The sequence below is a fragment of the Pseudorasbora parva genome, chromosome 10, assembly GCF_024679245.1.
Source record: "Pseudorasbora parva isolate DD20220531a chromosome 10, ASM2467924v1, whole genome shotgun sequence".
In the NCBI taxonomy this organism is placed as follows: domain Eukaryota; kingdom Metazoa; phylum Chordata; class Actinopteri; order Cypriniformes; family Gobionidae; genus Pseudorasbora; species Pseudorasbora parva.
The window spans coordinates 26263803-26282133 of NC_090181.1; the positions used below are offsets into that span (position 1 = coordinate 26263803).

Below are 18331 nucleotides of genomic sequence, written 5' to 3' on the forward strand. Positions count from 1 at the left end.
TGTAAAATAATCAAAATGATATCGATTCTTGTTTATGATTTCATACAGATATCTATAACGAAGTCTATCATATCTGGGAGAAGTCAGTAAATTCAAGTAAAATCACAGGCTTGCTTATCCCGTGCGAATGCGCCACGCAAAACTCAGATGTGGGGGAGTCATTTCTAAATCACTGAGGTCTTTAATACTAATCCCGTGCGAATAGTGCTGTAGATAGCCGAACCACTTCCACGCCACTAAAGAAAGTTATTCTTTCTCCTTACTTGTGGAAGCTCGTCCAGTCACATTTGTATTAGTCAGGGAAACTCTTTTTGTAGCTAAAACTTGCCGCGTTGGATCTATCAGCCTACTACTGCTGCGCACTGGCTGCGTGTCCCGTGGTGTACGTCATCGCGCAAGTAGCCAATCGTGTTCTGCTCTTTCTGACGGCTGCGCCCTGAACGTCAGTCAGTGAGGAATGCTGTAATGTATATCGAAATATCGGAAATGTTTAAAAATCATATCACCGTTATTGAAAAAAATTATATCGCGATATATATTGATATTGAATTATTGTCCAGCCCTACTATAAAGATAACTATATTAGTGTCCACATTATATTGGTTCTGTTTATTCTAAATGCATGCTTGTTTGGCACTTAAAATGCTAGATCTTGTTATAGCAGGATGGATTCTTATTGGCTTTCAATGTTTTTATCGTTCATCAGCTGGACAAAATTGTTCTGAAAATGATTCCTACCGTATCATTTCTCTGTGCTGTTATAGCTGTGGTTTGGAATTGTTAATATTAAAGGTCCCGTTCTTCGTGTGTTTTCGAAGCTTTGATTGTTTACAGTGTGCAATATAACAAGTCCATGTTTCGCGTGTAAAAAAAAAACTGTATTTTTCACACAATTTACTTACCTGTACAGCGCTGTTTTCTCTGTCCTAAAAACGGCCTGATGATTTCCTTGTTCTATGAAGTCCCTCCTTCAGAAACACGTAACGAGTTCTGATTGGGCCAGCGCTTCATGTGTTGTGATTGGACAGCAGCTTAGTGCACTTTGCCTGGAAAGGTCCCGCCTCTTACCATAACAGGGAGATGCAATCGCTGAATGCGTGCTCTTCTCCACGTAGGAGAGCAACAAGACCACGCCCCCTATTTTGCATATTCTTGTGGGCGGAGGGTTAGTCAACAAACTGTTCTAGTGATGTCATTCCTGCCAGGAAGTGCAGGGGTGTAGTCCAAACCGGCCGTTCGCTGTAGGCTTTGAAAGGGAACTTCTGTTAAATAAAATATCTCGCTTGACATTTAACTTTGAGCTTCATAATTTTAAAGGTATTATTTATGCTCTAACAGCAACATTACACACTAACTAAAGTTTGAAAGATGGAATCGCGAAGATCGGGACCTTTAAGACATTTTTTTTGGACTATATATAATTATCCTTATATTTATCTACCTTGGTGGGAATGGCCCTTAGATAAACAGATAGATATACCATATTGTAAGTTGGAGATATCCATTCCTCATTATAATGCCTTTTTAAATAGTGTAAAATTTCTTTTCAGATTTGCGAGGGTTGCCCAGGCTGTCCTCGCATTTTGGGTCTGACTGCTTCCATTTTAAATGGCAAATGTGACCCTTGTGATCTGGAGGAGAAGATTCAGAACCTGGAGAAGATTTTGCAGAGCAATGCAGAAACTGCCACTGATCTTGTGGTGCTTGATAGGTAGTGTTTCCTTGCAAAAATGTCTGTCTAACCCCTGAATACAACAGGATTGTAAAAATTTATTTTAAATCGGTCATATGATGCCATTTTAAAAGTTCATTATTGTGTTTATTCAAAAAACAAAATTTGTTCACATTATTGCAGCTCCTCTATCCCCGGTCTCTCTGAAACTCTCTGAAATGTGACGCCTCTTACCCCAAGTCTTTAAGCAATTGTAAACTCAGTTAATAATGTCACTTGTTTTCCGGTGTTGGTTCAATCCTGAGTTGGATTCTGAAATGGCTGATGATCAAGGTGGTCGATTGGAACCAGCTTTGCCAAACTGTCTTGTGCACAACGTTTCACAGTGGTTATTAGTCTTTGTATAGCCAGTGTTGTACTCTCCCAGGTTTAGGAAAATGTCCTCTGTAAAATGTGCTGTGCTCAAGCAAACTCTTGGGTTTTACTGCTGAGTAACAGGTTTATAAATTCTGATTTCTAATTTAATTCATTTTTGGAAAGCCAAACAAAGCGATTTTGCTTTCACATCTAAAGGCAGCATCTCCGTGGCATTCACAGAAGCCTAATCTTCTTTCTTTGTGTATGACTTTGGCCGGCATAATGCTAATATTTCATATTTGTGACATTTGACATTTGAGGAAGTAATATCTGGACTTCGATCAAGCCATTTTAGGCAGGTCTAGAGTAGGGGTGAAAAAAAAGTCTAACGTTAAAGTAAAATAGGCACAGCCATTCATAATGGCCTTATTAATGTTTTCGCTATACTCAGCATATCGCAATTAAAAAAAAAAAAAATCTCAGTAATATCATATCGTGGCTGAAGTATCATGATATTGTACCGTGAGGCCTTTGCCGATTCCCACCCCTAGTCTAGAGCAGTGTTAGGGGTTAACAGCTTATGACCCAGGACCAGTAGTGAAGAAATGAAGACCAAGAGTCAGGATTGCAATTAAAAGAAAAATTTACTTAAGAATAGTTTGCAGTTTTAACAGCAGAAGCCTGCTTCAAGTCTCACAAGGAGTTCGTAGGACGCACTCCTTCTCTTAACGTCTCGTTGCCTTGCCCTATCGTACATACAGTTTTCCCAACAGTTATTCCTTTTTAAAGGTCTATCCACGTCAGTACTGCAATGTGGATGTTTCTGATTGGCTCAGAGACAATGCACAGTCATGGTAAATTTCCACTCATGTCAGTTAATCTGATGCAGGTCTCCATAGGCTTGCCACTTGATGACGCTTTCACCCTGAAATTAGGCCTGTAGTGACCTGCCAGATCTGGAGCAGGCGCCAGCTTGCCCAGAACAACAAGTCCACCCATCTTTTAGGGGGCCCATTGTACACCATTCTCAAGACTGATCTGTAACATAGAATATTGCGCACATACACAGATACACAGTCTCCCCAAGGTTGGAGCTGATTAAGCTCCAGTTCTAACCAAAACATACTGATTACGTGTGCTTGCTCTCCGTGAGAGGTACAGACAGCAGTACAGGCAATATTCATCTTGACTCTTTAGTGTTTTAGTAAAAGAAAATATAAAATGAATATAATACATCAAATGAAAGACAAATCCATATTTCATCTCTGGAAGACGAGCTAAGTGAGCAAACACTGTTACTGCACTCTGGACATGTTAGGGGTGTGTGATGCCTCAAAAATCCAAACACACGACCTTGTTGCAAGTGTTTAGTGACACATCACACATTTCTAGGCCAGACCCTCAGTCACTCCTCAGAGACCAAATATACACTTTAGAAAACAAGACACTAAAAGCAAAATTATGACTGGTAAGAACATTATAATAATATAGGAAGATAAATATTGATGAAGGTTTTGATTGTGAATTTAATTAGGATATATACACAGGTATTTTGAAGCGGCAGGGGATTTCAGAATCACCCTTTCCGCAGTCTCTTAAAATTCCTTTTATGTGAAACTTTCTTACTTTGCAAATCATATAAATGCACAAATACGTTACACACTAAAGGAAAAGGAGAACATCAAAAAGCATCATATGACCCCATTAAGTATGCTCATTTAAAGATCTTTCTTTTAAAAAAGTTTCTTCCGTCAATTTACTTCCAGGTATGCTTCCCAGCCCCGTGAGGTGGTGCTGGACTGTGGGCTGTACCAGGATCAGAGTGGGCTCTCTGAGAGGCTTTTGATCGAGTTGGACGAAGCCCTTCATTTTCTTAATGACTGCAACTTATCTACTCATCGTGAAGATAGAGACCCCACGTTCATCTCCAAACAGGTTACCTCCTTAGGGTCTTATTTTAAAGCAATTTTTAAGACTCTTGACAGAAAGAGCCTGTAGTTGTATGATTTGTTATGATCGTGTGTGATTGTTTATCCCAAGGTGCTGAATGACTGTCGTGCCGTGTTGACTGTGCTGGGCCCTTGGTGCGCAGATAAAGCTGCCGGAATCATGGTCCGGGAGCTGCAGAAATATATCAAACATGAACAGGAAGAGCTGAACCGCAAGTTCCTCTTGTTCACGGACACCATTCTGAGAAAGATCCACGCCTTATGTGAGGAGCATTTCTCTCCAGCTTCCCTAGACCTGAAGTTTGTCACTCCCAAGGTTATCAGACTTCTGGAGATTCTTCACGAATACAAACCCTTTGAACGCCAGCAGTTTGAGAGCGTGGAGTGGTACAACAACCGCAATCAGGACAATTACGTTTCTTGGAGCGATTCTGAGGATGAAGATGAGGATGAAGAGGCGGAGGCAAAAGAAAAGCCTGAAGCTAATTTTCCCTCGCCTTTCACCAACATCCTCTGTGGAATCATCTTTGTGGAAAGGCGATATACTGCAGTGGTTTTAAACAGGTTTGTTTGCAGTTCTCTTTCCATCTCAGAAAATACAATGCAAAAAATAAAACTTGCACTAAAACTAAAATCAGTCCAAAAAAACCTGTGTAGCAGTATATTGGATCAGTGCATTAGGTTTTAAAAGTGACAGCAGGCTAATAAACATTCTGCAGTGTGTGTCATTACTGTTGATCAAAGAACAAAAGAAAATCACTCGCTTATCTTTACTGATTAACTCTTGTAACTTTTAAGAGATGAAAAATGAAAATTTGATGTTTATTTGCTTACCCCCAGGGCATACAAAATGTAGGTGTGTTTGTTTCTTCAGTAGAACACAAATTAAGAGTTTTAACTCCAACCGTTACTCGTATAATGCACGTCAATGGGGTCTAATTAGAATTGCTAATTCAAAACCAAAGCAACTTTAATGCTCTTTCTATTGTGTGTGTGTGTATCAGACTTATTAAGGAGGCAGGGAAGCAGGACCCAGAGCTGGCTTACATTAGTAGCAACTTCATCACAGGTCACAGTATCGGCAAGAACCAGCCTCGCAACAAACAAATGGAGGTGGAGTTCAGAAAACAAGAGGAGGTGAGTGAAGTCGGCAGTCCTGAAAATCCTCCTGTGCGACTTTTCTTCACGTATTCCTATCGTTTGTAAGCATTGCGTTATAAAAACAAGTGATTTTAAGCCTTTAAAGGTGCACTATTTAGTATTTTTGAAGCAAAATACCCAAAAATCACCAGGCCAGTGTTACATATTTTGTTCAGTTGAGTTTTTACAATATCCCAAATGTTTCCAAATATTTGTAAATTGTGAGAAAATTGCTATTTTAACCAAGGACCCAGGACGTCTGAGGGAGTCGCCTGTCAATTGCGTCATATCTGCGTTACCCTCGGTTTCTGGTTTTATTTGTCAGAAACGCTTTACTCTTAACAGTGTGAACAACTGTCACAGCAGCCGCTGAGCGTAACATAATTTATACACTAATATAATTTAACATAATACCACACTTAAATGTATCTAATATGATAAACAGAGCTGCGTTACCTTGTACTCATGACCGGAAAAGTGGAAATGGCGCCAGCGACTGTTTACCGTCATAATAAAAGTCCCGTTGCTCGCAACAAGCAAATATGTTGTGCAACAACACTTGCTCAGGTCCCTCAACATTCTATCCTTCTCTGCTTCACACTAACGTTAATAATCGTATCCATGAACATGATTTCTATTCTGATTCTTTGTGAGGTGAAGACCACGTCTTAAGATTCTGAGCTCAAACTCAGCGTCATCAAATTACGCCTTTATTTTAAATAGGTGCCCTCTAGCGCAGGGTTTCTCAACCTTTTGCCTTCTGCGACTCACTTTTTTTTTTTTGTATGCCAGTCATACGACCCACTAAGGCTGGAAATAAATAACATACATTTTAGACCTAGTCTAGTTTATAATAATTCAGCTGTTCATGGTTTGTTAATGTTAGTTCACAGTGCATTAACTAATGTTAACAAGATTTTAATAATGCATTAGTAAATATTGAAAGTGCAGTTCATTATTAGTTCATGTTATGAACCATATTGTAAAGTTTTACCATTGATTTCACGAAAACATTTTTTTTTCTCAATAATTAGGCAGACTATGAGGCAAACTGATTTATTTATTTTTACTCACATTAATGTGACATTTGGGGTCTGCCGCTCTGAAACGATGATATCCAGACGCGGTGGAATTGGGGAAAGGGCCATTCGTAGTGTTGCACTCAAACTAGCTGTTGTCAGTCTATTCCTGCTTTTTGTTTTTATTGCAGTTACTGTTGAAAATCCCGACTCACCAAGATAGGTGGTGCTGAATGGCAAGAGAAACTTCATTGCGCGATCTGCGAGTTCTGGATATTCGTGTCTGGTTTGAATCCAGAAGGAATTCTGGCATCTTGAGCATGCTGGCGTTACCAAGAAGGGGGTATAACGCTTGCGTAAAGAGAGTAGGACCTTCTTTAATAAGAGCCGTTAGCGGCAGTGATACAGTATTGTGATAGGACAGTTTAGAATTAGCGTTAGAAAGTTACGGCAATAATGATTCAACATACGAAATTCGAAAATAGGAGAATACATAGAAAGTCTCACGACCCCCTATAGAAGGATCCACGACCCACTAGTGGGTTGCGACCCACTGGTTGAGAAACACTGCTCTAGCGGAAAGAAAAAATACATAGTGCGGCTTTAAATCGCAGTCAGCAGCGAAATACAACTAATTTCTCCATTTGCGAGCGATTATTTTCTACCGCTGTCTGAAAGAGACAGACACATCCGCTTCTCACAGAGAGTTATATTTGGCGCTTCATTGGCCTTGAACGTTATATATATACATACATATCTTGTCAAAATGCCAATCTTTTCAAGTATCCTTGTAAACAGTAATTTATGTCTTAAAGTAAACTGAGAAAGGAAAAGCAAGTGTTACAGTATAATGGAGGGGGGGTTTGTCTCGTGTTTTTTTCACCTTTTTCACCCCTGATGAGTTTGCACCCCTGCATTACTGTCCAGGTCCTGAGGAAGTTCAGAGCCCATGAAACCAACTTGCTCATTGCAACCAGCATTGTGGAAGAAGGTGTTGATATTCCAAAGTGCAATTTGGTCGTTCGGTTTGACCTGCCGACAGAGTACCGGTCGTACGTGCAATCCAAAGGTCGTGCCCGCGCTCCAGTGTCTAATTACATCATGCTAGCTGACAGCGAACGGACAAAAACATTTGAGGAAGACCTCAAGACCTACAAGGCCATAGAAAAGGTCAGCAGGTTTAATGAGAACTGTTTCTAATGGATGGTCTGTGTGCATTAAAACATGTCATTTTAAGAGTTGTACATCTTTCAGATCCTCCGAAATAAGTGCTCGAAGTCAGCAGAATGCAATGATTTCGAACTGGAGCCGGAGACCGATGACGACAATGTTCTCCCACCCTACGTTCTGCGCTCAGAAGACGGAGGCCCCCGTGTCACGATTAACACAGCCATTGGGCACATCAACAGGTCAGTACCCTGTCCTAAATCTAAGTCTTCCGTAAATCTTCTGTATTTTGTTGCACGCCATGTCATTCTTAAATGCATTTGTGTGTTGTGCAGATATTGTGCGCGTTTGCCCAGTGATCCGTTCACTCATCTTGCTCCTAAGTGTAAAACTGTGGAGATGAAGACCGGAGGTTATCGATCCACACTCTTCCTACCCATCAACTCACCACTCAGAGTTCCTGTCACTGTAAGTTCTGGCCACAATAGAGTGCCGAAGTCATGACGTCACTTTGTAGGCCAAAACGCGGAAGGGAGTTAGCATTTTAGCACTTCCGGTTCCCTCGCTCTAAAGTCTATGGGTTTTTTGAATGGGTTTTTGCTAAATCGCCTGAAATAAGGTCTGTGGTTGACAAAGCCTCTAAATATTTTCACGTTTTGATCTATGACATAAAACACACTAGTTCTACCCTGCTTGTGATTTTTTTAATACTGTATTGTCTCTTAAAAACGGCGGTTGCTAACAAGTTGCTAAAAGGGACTACATCCTTTGGCCGGGACTTTAGACGTCATCGTGACAAACGGGAAATCTCACCAGCCCGCGTTTCATTCACTTTTGAATTCTGTAACTAAATGTTTAATAAAAATTAAAAACTAGCCCGCGTTTCAGCCTCACTTAGATGTTTACCTTTCAGTTAATATACATAGTTATATATTTAGTCCTTTCAAATAGTAGTGTTTCTAAATATAGTTGTACACAGAAATCTGTGATATTAAGGTAACCGATTGCCAGTTCTTCATATCTGTGGAGTGACTGTAGTGTTTTGTTTTGTCCCGAGATGGAACCACAAGTCGTCGAATGAAAGCTGCGCTGTTCTACATGTCCAGATTTATAGTGGTTCTCTCCTCGATATATGATCAGTCGTCTAAGGAAAATGACATATAGTCTTGTTCAAAATAATAGCAGTACAATGTGACTAACCAGAATAATCAAGGTTTTTAGTATATTTTTTATTGCTACGTGGCAAACAAGTTACCAGTAGGTTCAGTAGATTGTCAGAAAACAAACAAGACCCAGCATTCATGATATGCACGCTCTTAAGGCTGTGCAATTGGGCAATTAGTTGAAAGGGGTGTGTTCAAAAAAATAGCAGTGTCTACCTTTGACTGTACAAACTCAAAACTGTTTTGTACAAACAATTTTTTTTTTTCTGGGATTTAGCAATCCTGTGAATCACTAAACTAATATTTAGTTGTATGACCACAGTTTTTTAAAACTGCTTGACATCTGTGTGGCATGGAGTCAACCAACTTGTGGCACCTCTCAGCTGTTATTCCACTCCATGATTCTTTAACAACATTCCACAATTCATTCACATTTCTTGGTTTTGCTTCAGAAACAGCATTTTTGATATCACCCCACAAGTTCTCAATTGGATTAAGGTCTGGAGATTGGGCTGGCCACTCCATAACATTAATTTTGTTGGTTTGGAACCAAGACTGCCCGTTTACTAGTGTGTTTTGGGTCATTGTCTTGTTGAAACAACCATTTCAAGGGCATGTCCTCTTCAGCATAGGGCAACATGACCTCTTCAAGTATTTTAACATATGCAAACTGATCCATGATCCCTGGTATGCGATAAATAGGCCCAACACCATAGTAGGAGAAACATGCCCATATCATGATGCTTGCACCTTCATGCTTCACTGTCTTCACTGTGTACTGTGGCTTGAATTCAGAGTTTGGGGGTCGTCTCACAAACTGCCTTTGGCCCTTGGACCCAAAAAGAACAATTTTACTCTCATCAGTCCACAAAATGTTCCTCCATTTCTCTTTAGGCCAGTTGATGTGTTCTTTGGCAAATTGTAACCTCTTCTGCACATGCCTTTTTTTTAACAGAGGGACTTTGCGGGGGATTCTTGAAAATAGATTAGCTTCACACAGACGTCTTCTAACTGTCACAGTACTTACAGGTAACTCCAGACTGTCTTTGATCATCCTGGAGGTGATCATTGGCTGAGCCTTTGCCATTCTGGTTATTCTTCTATCCATTTTGATGGTTGTCTTCCGTTTTCTTCCACGTCTCTCTGGTTTTGCTCTCCATTTTAAGGCATTGGAGATTATTTTAGCTGAACAGCCTATCATTTTTTGCACCTTTATAGGTTTTCCCCTCTCTAATCAACTTTTTAATCAAAGTACGCTGTTCTTCTGAACAATGTCTTGAACGACCCATTTTCCTCAGCTTTCAAATGCATGTTCAACAAGTGTTGGCTTCATCCTTAAATAGGGGCCACCTGATTCACACCTGTTTCTTCACAAAATTGATGACCTCAGTGATTGAATGGCACACTGCTATTTTTTTGAACACACCCCTTTCAACTAATTCAACTAATTGCCCAATTGCACAGCCTTAAGAGCGTGCATATCATGAATGCTGGGTCTTGTTTGTTTTCTGACAATCTACTGAACCTACTGGTAACTTGTTTGCCACGTAGCAATAAAAAATATACTAAAAACCTTGATTATTCTGGTTAGTCACATTGTACTGCTATTATTTTGAACAAGACTGTACGTTTGTAAATTGATATGGCTATAGCTTACGTCGTTAGTGCTTCTGAGGTGGTAAAGACACGTTTTTTTCTGGCGATTTAGCAAATGGTATGCAAACATACAAGCAAACATAATACAGTGAAAGAGAACCTTTGAAGTCTATCTGGGGCACGATGATCTGGCATAATAGCCTAATCTTAATCACAAAGAAAATAATATTAAGGTTTATATAAACTAACAAAATAATAAATGAATAAATAAAACATTAACAAACGAGAAAACAAATCTCAGAGAGGCACGCATAAACTCAATTAGTTTCTAACATTTTTGGAAAAAACGAATGGGCAATATTTCAAATGAAAAGTGGATAAGTGTTCATACACAGTGCAGATCATAATGAGCATAATGAATAAAGTTTGCGGAAGCTTGATGATGACGTAGATCTGCGACACTGTGCTGCAGTCCGTTTATAGCCTACCGTTAGCATTTTATATCTGACGGCTGTATTTAGGCTTCAAACGGTATACATTTTGGATTCACTTGTAAAGATTATCTTGATAGACAAAACGTGTAAGGGTCATAACTCTTTGTTGAACACAGATCTTATTTTTTGCGATTGTCCAAAAGTCTATGGGAAAAATGCATAGGCTTTTGATCGAGGGAACCCATGCGCCGCTAACTTCCGGGTTGGCCTACAAAGTGACGTCATGACTTCGGCACTCTATATATATTATATATATTTACTCAGCTTTGCTAGGAGTTAAAAGTAGTGCTGTGCGATTTTTTTTTTTTTTTTTAAATTACGTTTTGAGTAAGCATAACTTCTAAACCCCAGAAAGCTCGATCTTTCTTCCAGCCCCCCTCAGTGTGCAATCTGAATGCAGCCTAAATCTGATGCAAGAACAGAACAGAGAGGTTTACCGTTGAGACATTAAAGAAAGCACAGAAACAGGGAAGATAAATTCAGGGCAGGATAAGGATGATGTATCATATATGTATCATGTAGGGGCCATTCACGCAGAATGTATTTTTGTGGTTAAAAACTTGAGATGCAGGTTTAGAAACTTTTCAAAAAAGTTGAACGTCTTTTACCTTGAGCGCTGTGTAGAATGCCATGTCATGCACTAGATGCAAGGGTTAACGCGAACGCAGCGATTAAAGATGTCCATCTTTTTTGTGTGCATAGAAAAACAATGGCACATTTTGAATCGGGTGAACAAATATTGAAAATACATGCATTTGTGAACTGCACAACATACAAAAAGAGTGGAAGAAAGTTGTACATAAATTCATAAGGTTTAGATTTTTTGATGAACTATACCATTTAAATCCAAAAAGTTTCAGAAAAGTTTGTGATTCCGTATGATGATTTTAGTATTTCTGAATGTTTTTTCTTCCCTTTAGGGGCCACCAATGAATTGTGCAAGACTTGCAGAGAAAGCTGTCGCTCTTCTCTGTTGTGAAAAACTGCACAAAATTGGTGAGCATGAAAAAGTCTAAATATACAAGATTCGATGCATCCTGATAGTCACTAAATGATATACAATTTCTAGGTGAACTGGATGATCATTTGATGCCGGTGGGAAAGGAAACTGTAAAGTATGAGGAAGAGCTGGACTTGCATGATGAGGAAGAGACGAGTGTGCCAGGAAGACCAGGCTCCACCAAACGGAGACAGTGTTACCCAAAAGCCGTGAGTGTTGTTAACCCAAAATGCCTTTTTAACAGAGTTGGGTCAGCTGATGTAATGAGAATGCAAATTAAAAGGCTTCAAAGTCAGGATTCATGCTTTTTTTTTGGTACCACCATAGTAACCAGTCTTGGGGTACAGGGTGAAATGGCTACTGGTTGTTGAAGCACCTTTGGCACCAATTACAGCCTCAAAGTCTTTTTGAGTATGATGCTACAAGCATGGCGCACCTATTTTTGGGCAGTTTCTCCCATTCTTCTTTGTAGGACCTCTCAATCTCAATCAGGTTGGATGGGGAGCGTCGGTGCACATAATGAACAGAGTTGTCCTGTAGCCGCTCCTTTGATATCTTGGCTGTGTGCTTAGGGTCGTTGTCCTGTTGGAAGAATCTTCACCCTAGTCTGAGGTCCAGAGTGCTCTGGAGCAGGTTTTCATCAAGGATGTCTCTGTACATTGCTGCATTCATCTTTCCTTCGATCCTGACTAGTTTCCCTGTTCCTACCGCTGAAGAAAATCCCCACAGCATGATGCTGCCACCACTATGCTTCACTGTAGGGATGGTATTGGCCAGGTGATGAGCTGTCCCTTGCTTCAAGACATGACGCTTGCCATTCAGGCCAAAGAGTTCAATTTTTGTTTCATTAGACCAGAGAATCTTGTTTCTCATGGTCTGAGAGTCCTTCAAGTGGCTTTTTGCAAACACCAGGTGGGCTATCATGTGCCATCTAGCCAATCTACCATACAGGCCTGATTGGTGGAGTGCAGAGAGGGTTGTTCTTCTGGAAGGTTCTCCTCTCTCCACAGAGAAACGCTGGAGCTTTCTGAGTGACCTTCGGGTTCTTGGTCACCTCCCTGATTAAGGCCCTTCTCCTCCAATCGCTCAGTTTGGCTGGGCAGCTAGCTCTAGGAAGTGTCTCGGTGGTTCTTTTCTTCAGTTTACAGATAATGGAGGCAGCTGTGCTCATTGGGACCTTCAATGCTGCAGAACTTTTTCTGTACCTTTCGCCAGATCTATGCCTCTGTACAATCCTGTTTCAGAAGTCCACAGACAATTCCTTGGACTTTCTGGCTTGGTTTGTGCTCTGACATGCACTGTTAACTGGGACCTTCTATAGACAGGTGTGTGCCTTTCCAAATCATGTCCGATCAACTGAATTTTCCACAGGTGGGCTCCAATCAAACTGTAGAAACATCTCAAGGATGATCAGTGGAAACGGGATGCACCTGAGCTCAATTTTGAGTATCACGGCAAAGGCTGTGAATACTTATGTACATGTGATTTATTTTATTTTTTGTATTTATTTGTTAATCTTTTTAAAAATGGCAAAGATTTCAAACAAACTTCTTTCACGTTGTCATTATGGGCATTTTTTTTTTTTTTTGAGGAAAACAATTATTTTAATCCATTTTGAAATAAGACTGTAACATAACTTGTGGAAAAAGTTAAGCGCTGTGAATACTTTCCGGATGCACTTTACAATAGAGACAGAGTGACACGCGTCATAATCTGAAAGCCCCGCCCACCGCGGGGGAAAACAAACCAACTGCCGCCATTAACTTTCTATTGTGGCTTCCTTGTCATTTCTGAATTATTACAAAAAAACTAACAATGTCTAAAAGATTATATGTGACAAGGTGTACAGAAAACAAGCTAAAAAATCCAGGAACAAAAAGCCAGAAGTTTTTATAAGCTGTTAAGCCAAATAAACGAACGTTTAAGGACACAAAAGTGGATACAGGCACTTGAGTCAGAGCGCGACTTGTTATATTAGACTGAGAACTAAGCCCACTGGAGGGGAAAGTAATCAGCGACAGGAAATATAATATATAAAACTGACATTTGGATATTTGATAACATGTTTACTGCACACGTAGGCATATTGAGACATACTGAGTGTCAGGATCACAAAATTGACCCATTCTTCTAGCTAAAGCTTCACGTCTTATTGCCTGTATGCACTTTTGTCTCCTTAAATGCTCGTTTTTTTGGATCGACAGCTTATAAAAACATAGATTATCGTTCAAAAGATTGGGGTCAGTATGATTTTTTTAAATAAATGTTTTTAATAAAACAAGTCTCTAATGTTTATTACTCTGCATTTATTTGATAAAAAAACTGTAATATTTTGAAATATTATTACTTCTAATTTATTACTATTGTCAGGATGAATTTTCAGCATCATTACTCTAGTCTTCAGTGTCACTTGATCTTTCAGAAATCATTTTAATATGCTGATTTGACATTTCTTATATTATCAATGTTGAAAACAGTTCTGCTGCTTAATAGTTTTGTGGAAATAGTGATACAATATATAAATAATTTATAACATTTTCTATATAAATCATTTATAACATTTTCACTTTCTTAGTTTTTACAGTGTTCTTTTGTGAAGTTAAAATCATTCCTCCTTAAGGAATATTTTTAAGTAATAAAAGGATTATCTTTTTAATTAAATTTAATTCATGTCTTTTAGATACCAGAGTGTCTGCGGGGGTGTTACCCTGTGCCAGAGCAGCCTTGTTACCTTTACGTCATAGGGATGGTCCTCACCACCCCTCTTCCCGATGAGCTTAACTTCCGACGGAGGAAGCTGTATCCGCCAGAGGACACGACCCGATGTTTTGGCATTCTAACAGCTAAACCAATACCTCGGGTAATCACCTTCAATTTATTTTATCTTTCTGAATCTGAAGGTCTTTGGAGAATTTTTTTATTTTATTTATTCTGTGTAAATTGCATTGATAATTTTTTAGAAAACAGTCAAAAGTGTGTTTGAAGAGGATAAGTGAACAACGCGCTCTTTTTTTTTTCCGGTTCTGTATCATCAGATCCCTCACTTCCCTGTGTATACACGTTCTGGTGAGGTGACCATCTCAATTGAGCTGCAGAAGTCGGGCTTCACTCTGAGCGCAGAGCAGCTGGAGCTGATCACGCGTCTGCACCAGTACATCTTCTCCCACATCCTCCGTCTGGAAAAGCCAGCACTAGAGTTTAAGCCTGTAGAGGCAGATTCTGCCTACTGCGTTCTACCTCTCAACATTGGTGAGTGCTACAGATGTTGTCTTGTTTGACTTTGAGATCACAGTTAGTCCTTCCTCTAATTGTCCATTTATAACAGTCATATTTGGAGCTCTAAATAATTTATTTGATTATTTGAACAAAAGGCCAAATCTTATGTCCTGTATTATATTAAACAGACATGAAAATTCCATATTGTATCAGTTTTTACCAATCAAAAACATCATCCAACTTTCTACATTCCACAAGTGCACAGACCTAGCTAATAATGAATTTCATTATCATCCATCTATTTTTCGCAGTCAGTGGTTGACCAATATTTTGCCATGGTGGATTTTTGCCAGCTTTTAAGTTTTAATGGGAAATTAATTGGAAGCAGGACTGTTTTAATAGAAATGGGACTTTTATTTTGACATCATCGAGAGTCTTAACGCCTGAGCCTTACCGTGCGTTCACACCGCCGCCGGCGAGAGCGTCAAAATTCGCTCTTGCCGCCCTGACAACGACGCTGTAGAAAGCTCCGTGGACGTGCTGCCGCTCTGACGTAGATCGAATGTTTTTTCTTTTTTTAAACTGTATTTAAAGAGGCCGCAAATCAAACAAGCATGTTGATGGATATACTGACCACAAGTAGGGTATAAATTAACTTCATGAAATCGTTTAAATGTGAAAGTAAGAATTTATTGCACACCCGCTGAACAACGAGCGTTCTAGCGCCTATAAAATAGTGTTGCGCGACTTCTTAACAAATTACACATCACTATGAATGATCTTGTCATAAATGATAGGGAAACCCGCACAGCAATGATCAACCTCTCCTACAAATTGCTTGGGAACTAATGTGGTCGGAACCAAAGTTTACAGGCCTGCGTTCTCTGGATTTCTCTCAAGCGGAGCACTTCTACATTCTGACTGGTTGCCGCCTGTTGCCGCCGAACCGCGTCATAGCTCATTACCATAAAGTTGAGCTGATTTCAACTCTCCTCGACGCCCAAATCGTCCAAGACGCGCCGCGCCGCTCTCGCCGGAGCTCGCCGCCCGGCTCCCATTGAAAATGAATGACTTCCGGCCAGCTTGACGCTCTCGCCGCCGGCGGTGTGAACGCACAGTTAGCGTTAGTTAACGTTTCAGTCTAATAAATTAGAGAACTGTGAAATGAAAATAGTAAATTGTAAATAAAAATATATTATAGTGTTTGCCTTTATTGGTAATCAGTTAAACTAACTTTATAATTTACAGTTGGCATTCTGTAAGTACACAATCAATTTTTACAAATTTTGCAAACATTAACAAATCCAGTTGATAGATTTTCTGAAGTGGTTTTATTTATTTTTTTATAAACATGCACATACTCTGAGTGATGGTCCGTCTGTGTGAATAGGATGCGTACAGGAAAGTTTTTCTCTTTCTGGACACAAAAGAGTGACACATTTTAAATCCTTGATTTAGAACTATTCTGCAGTTGGCTGTTATGTCATATTCATGTACTGTAGCATTACCTAACCTTTATTTGAGAAAATATGATTCCAAGTGAAGACATTTTAGATTTGTCAGTGCTCAATACTACCTTTTTATTCATGTTTGTAACTATTTATTTGTGTAAATATTATAATAATAAAATAGAATTACAGAATCAATAAGTTGATATCTAAAGTATAAATCAGTTTTTATCAAGTTTTTCATTTTCAAATTTTAGTATTATATGTATAATATATACTAAAACATTATATTATTAATATTTTAATAATAATTTAGTAAATATGTCAAATAATTATACATGTAATTGCCGCTTGTATCTTTGTATATTTAAAGGTGCACTATGTAAAAAAAAAAAATAGTTGAGTACTTACAATATCTCAACTATTTCCAGCTACTTGTAAATTGTGAGAAAATTGCTATTTTAACCAAGGAACCAGGATGTGTTAGGGCGCCGCCTGTCAATTGCCTCATATCTGCGTTACCCTTGGTTTCTGGTTTTATTTGAAAAGCTTTACTCTTAGCAGTGTGAACAACTGTCACAGCATCCGCTGAGTGAAATGACAAAGTAATGTCATAACATCATTTTCAACACACTTAAATGTATCTAATATGATAAACAGAGCTGCGTTACCTTAGCCTAGAAATCAAGACGCACCATAGCGGCAGCAAATATAATCTGCCGCGAGTATCTAGCAACTCTCAATACACTTCTGAGCTGTAAAAACCAAACTCTGGTCAGGCCAATCACATCGGGTGTAGAGTCGGTGGGCGGGGCTTATTATTGTGACAGCAGAGTTGCGCTTGCGTGCTATTAGTAAACACAATCTTGCGACTCAGCTTTGACCGTGACTCTGGAAGACTTGAGTTAAGCTTTTCTCTGAGAAAAGAACAAAGAACGGCACTGAAGTCATTCTTAAAAAGGGAAGATGTGTTCGGAGTTTTGCCGACGAGATACAGCGACTGTTTAATCTATCAACTAGCTTCGCTTCACGTTGCTCTGGTTGTTTTTAGCGCTATCCAATTGCGTGCAGAGGGAGCTTGAAAGAAGATTGTTTATCCCGCCCCTCGGATTGAGCCCTGTCAATGGTGAGTTTCCAGACCAAACATCTTGATGTGGTTCTGGCTTGTCAGGCTAGCGTTACCTCATATTTATGACCGGCAAAGCGGAAATAGGGCTGGCGCCTGTGGCATAATAAAAGTCCTGCTCCTCGCATGTTGGTTCATCTTATTAACAATCATTCCAGCGCCCTTGCTCAATTCCCTCAACATTCATTCCTGCTCTGCTTCATACTATAGTAATGTTAATATTCGCATCCATGAACATGATTTCTGCCTGAGTCGTCTCCCCATTCTTTCCCACCGGCTGTGAGGTGAAGACCACATGTCCCAAGATTCTGAGCTCAAACTTGGCGTCATCAAACTACACTATTTAAAAAAAAAAAAAAAATCTTATAGGCGCCTTCTAGTGGACAGAAGTTATATAGTGCACCTTTAATATTGATTACATTTTTTATTAAATAGTGTGATATATATCGGCTTTATATTAGCCATCAGCCACCTTCTGATCTCTAAGATATTGTGCTTTGTTCAGTTGAGGATTCCAATACCTTGGACCTGGATTTCAAGTTCATGGAGGATATTGAAAAGTCTGAAGCACGCATTGGCATTCCAAATACTCAGTACACCAAGCAAAACCCATTCACTTTCAGATTGGAGGACTACCAGGATGCTGTCATCATTCCGAGGTACAGAAGTTACTTGTGATCTTTGAGTCTTATTGCCCTTGCAATTAAGCTCTCATTGATGACTTGTACTGCGTTTTTGTTATCAATGTAGTTGAACTCTGCTCTTTTGTCTCATTCCTCCCTCTCAGGTATCGTAATTTTGACCAGCCACATCGGTTCTATGTGGCTGACGTTTACACAGACCTCACCCCGCTCAGTAAATTCCCCTCTCCAGAGTATGAGACTTTCGCTGAGTACTACAAAACCAAGTACAACCTGGACCTGTCTAATGTTAACCAGCCCCTACTGGATGTGGACCACACATCTTCAAGGTAGGAAGTACAAA

The 18331-nt window shown here is 39.6% G+C and overlaps 1 protein-coding gene across 1 annotated transcript in view; it reads left to right on the forward strand.

Moving 5' to 3' along the window:
• dicer1 (dicer 1, ribonuclease type III) overlaps nucleotides 1–18331 on the forward strand; it is a 49722-nt gene that overhangs the window by 12316 nt on the left and 19075 nt on the right. Inside the window, exons 8-20 of the mRNA XM_067455692.1 lie at nucleotides 1551–1711; nucleotides 3796–3964; nucleotides 4070–4542; nucleotides 4983–5115; nucleotides 7065–7307; nucleotides 7392–7546; nucleotides 7640–7772; nucleotides 11478–11553; nucleotides 11627–11766; nucleotides 14238–14417; nucleotides 14593–14806; nucleotides 17853–18006; nucleotides 18135–18317. Of these exons, the coding sequence (XP_067311793.1) occupies nucleotides 1551–1711; nucleotides 3796–3964; nucleotides 4070–4542; nucleotides 4983–5115; nucleotides 7065–7307; nucleotides 7392–7546; nucleotides 7640–7772; nucleotides 11478–11553; nucleotides 11627–11766; nucleotides 14238–14417; nucleotides 14593–14806; nucleotides 17853–18006; nucleotides 18135–18317 (2414 nt within the window). The remainder of the gene's footprint in view (nucleotides 1–1550; nucleotides 1712–3795; nucleotides 3965–4069; nucleotides 4543–4982; nucleotides 5116–7064; nucleotides 7308–7391; nucleotides 7547–7639; nucleotides 7773–11477; nucleotides 11554–11626; nucleotides 11767–14237; nucleotides 14418–14592; nucleotides 14807–17852; nucleotides 18007–18134; nucleotides 18318–18331) is intronic.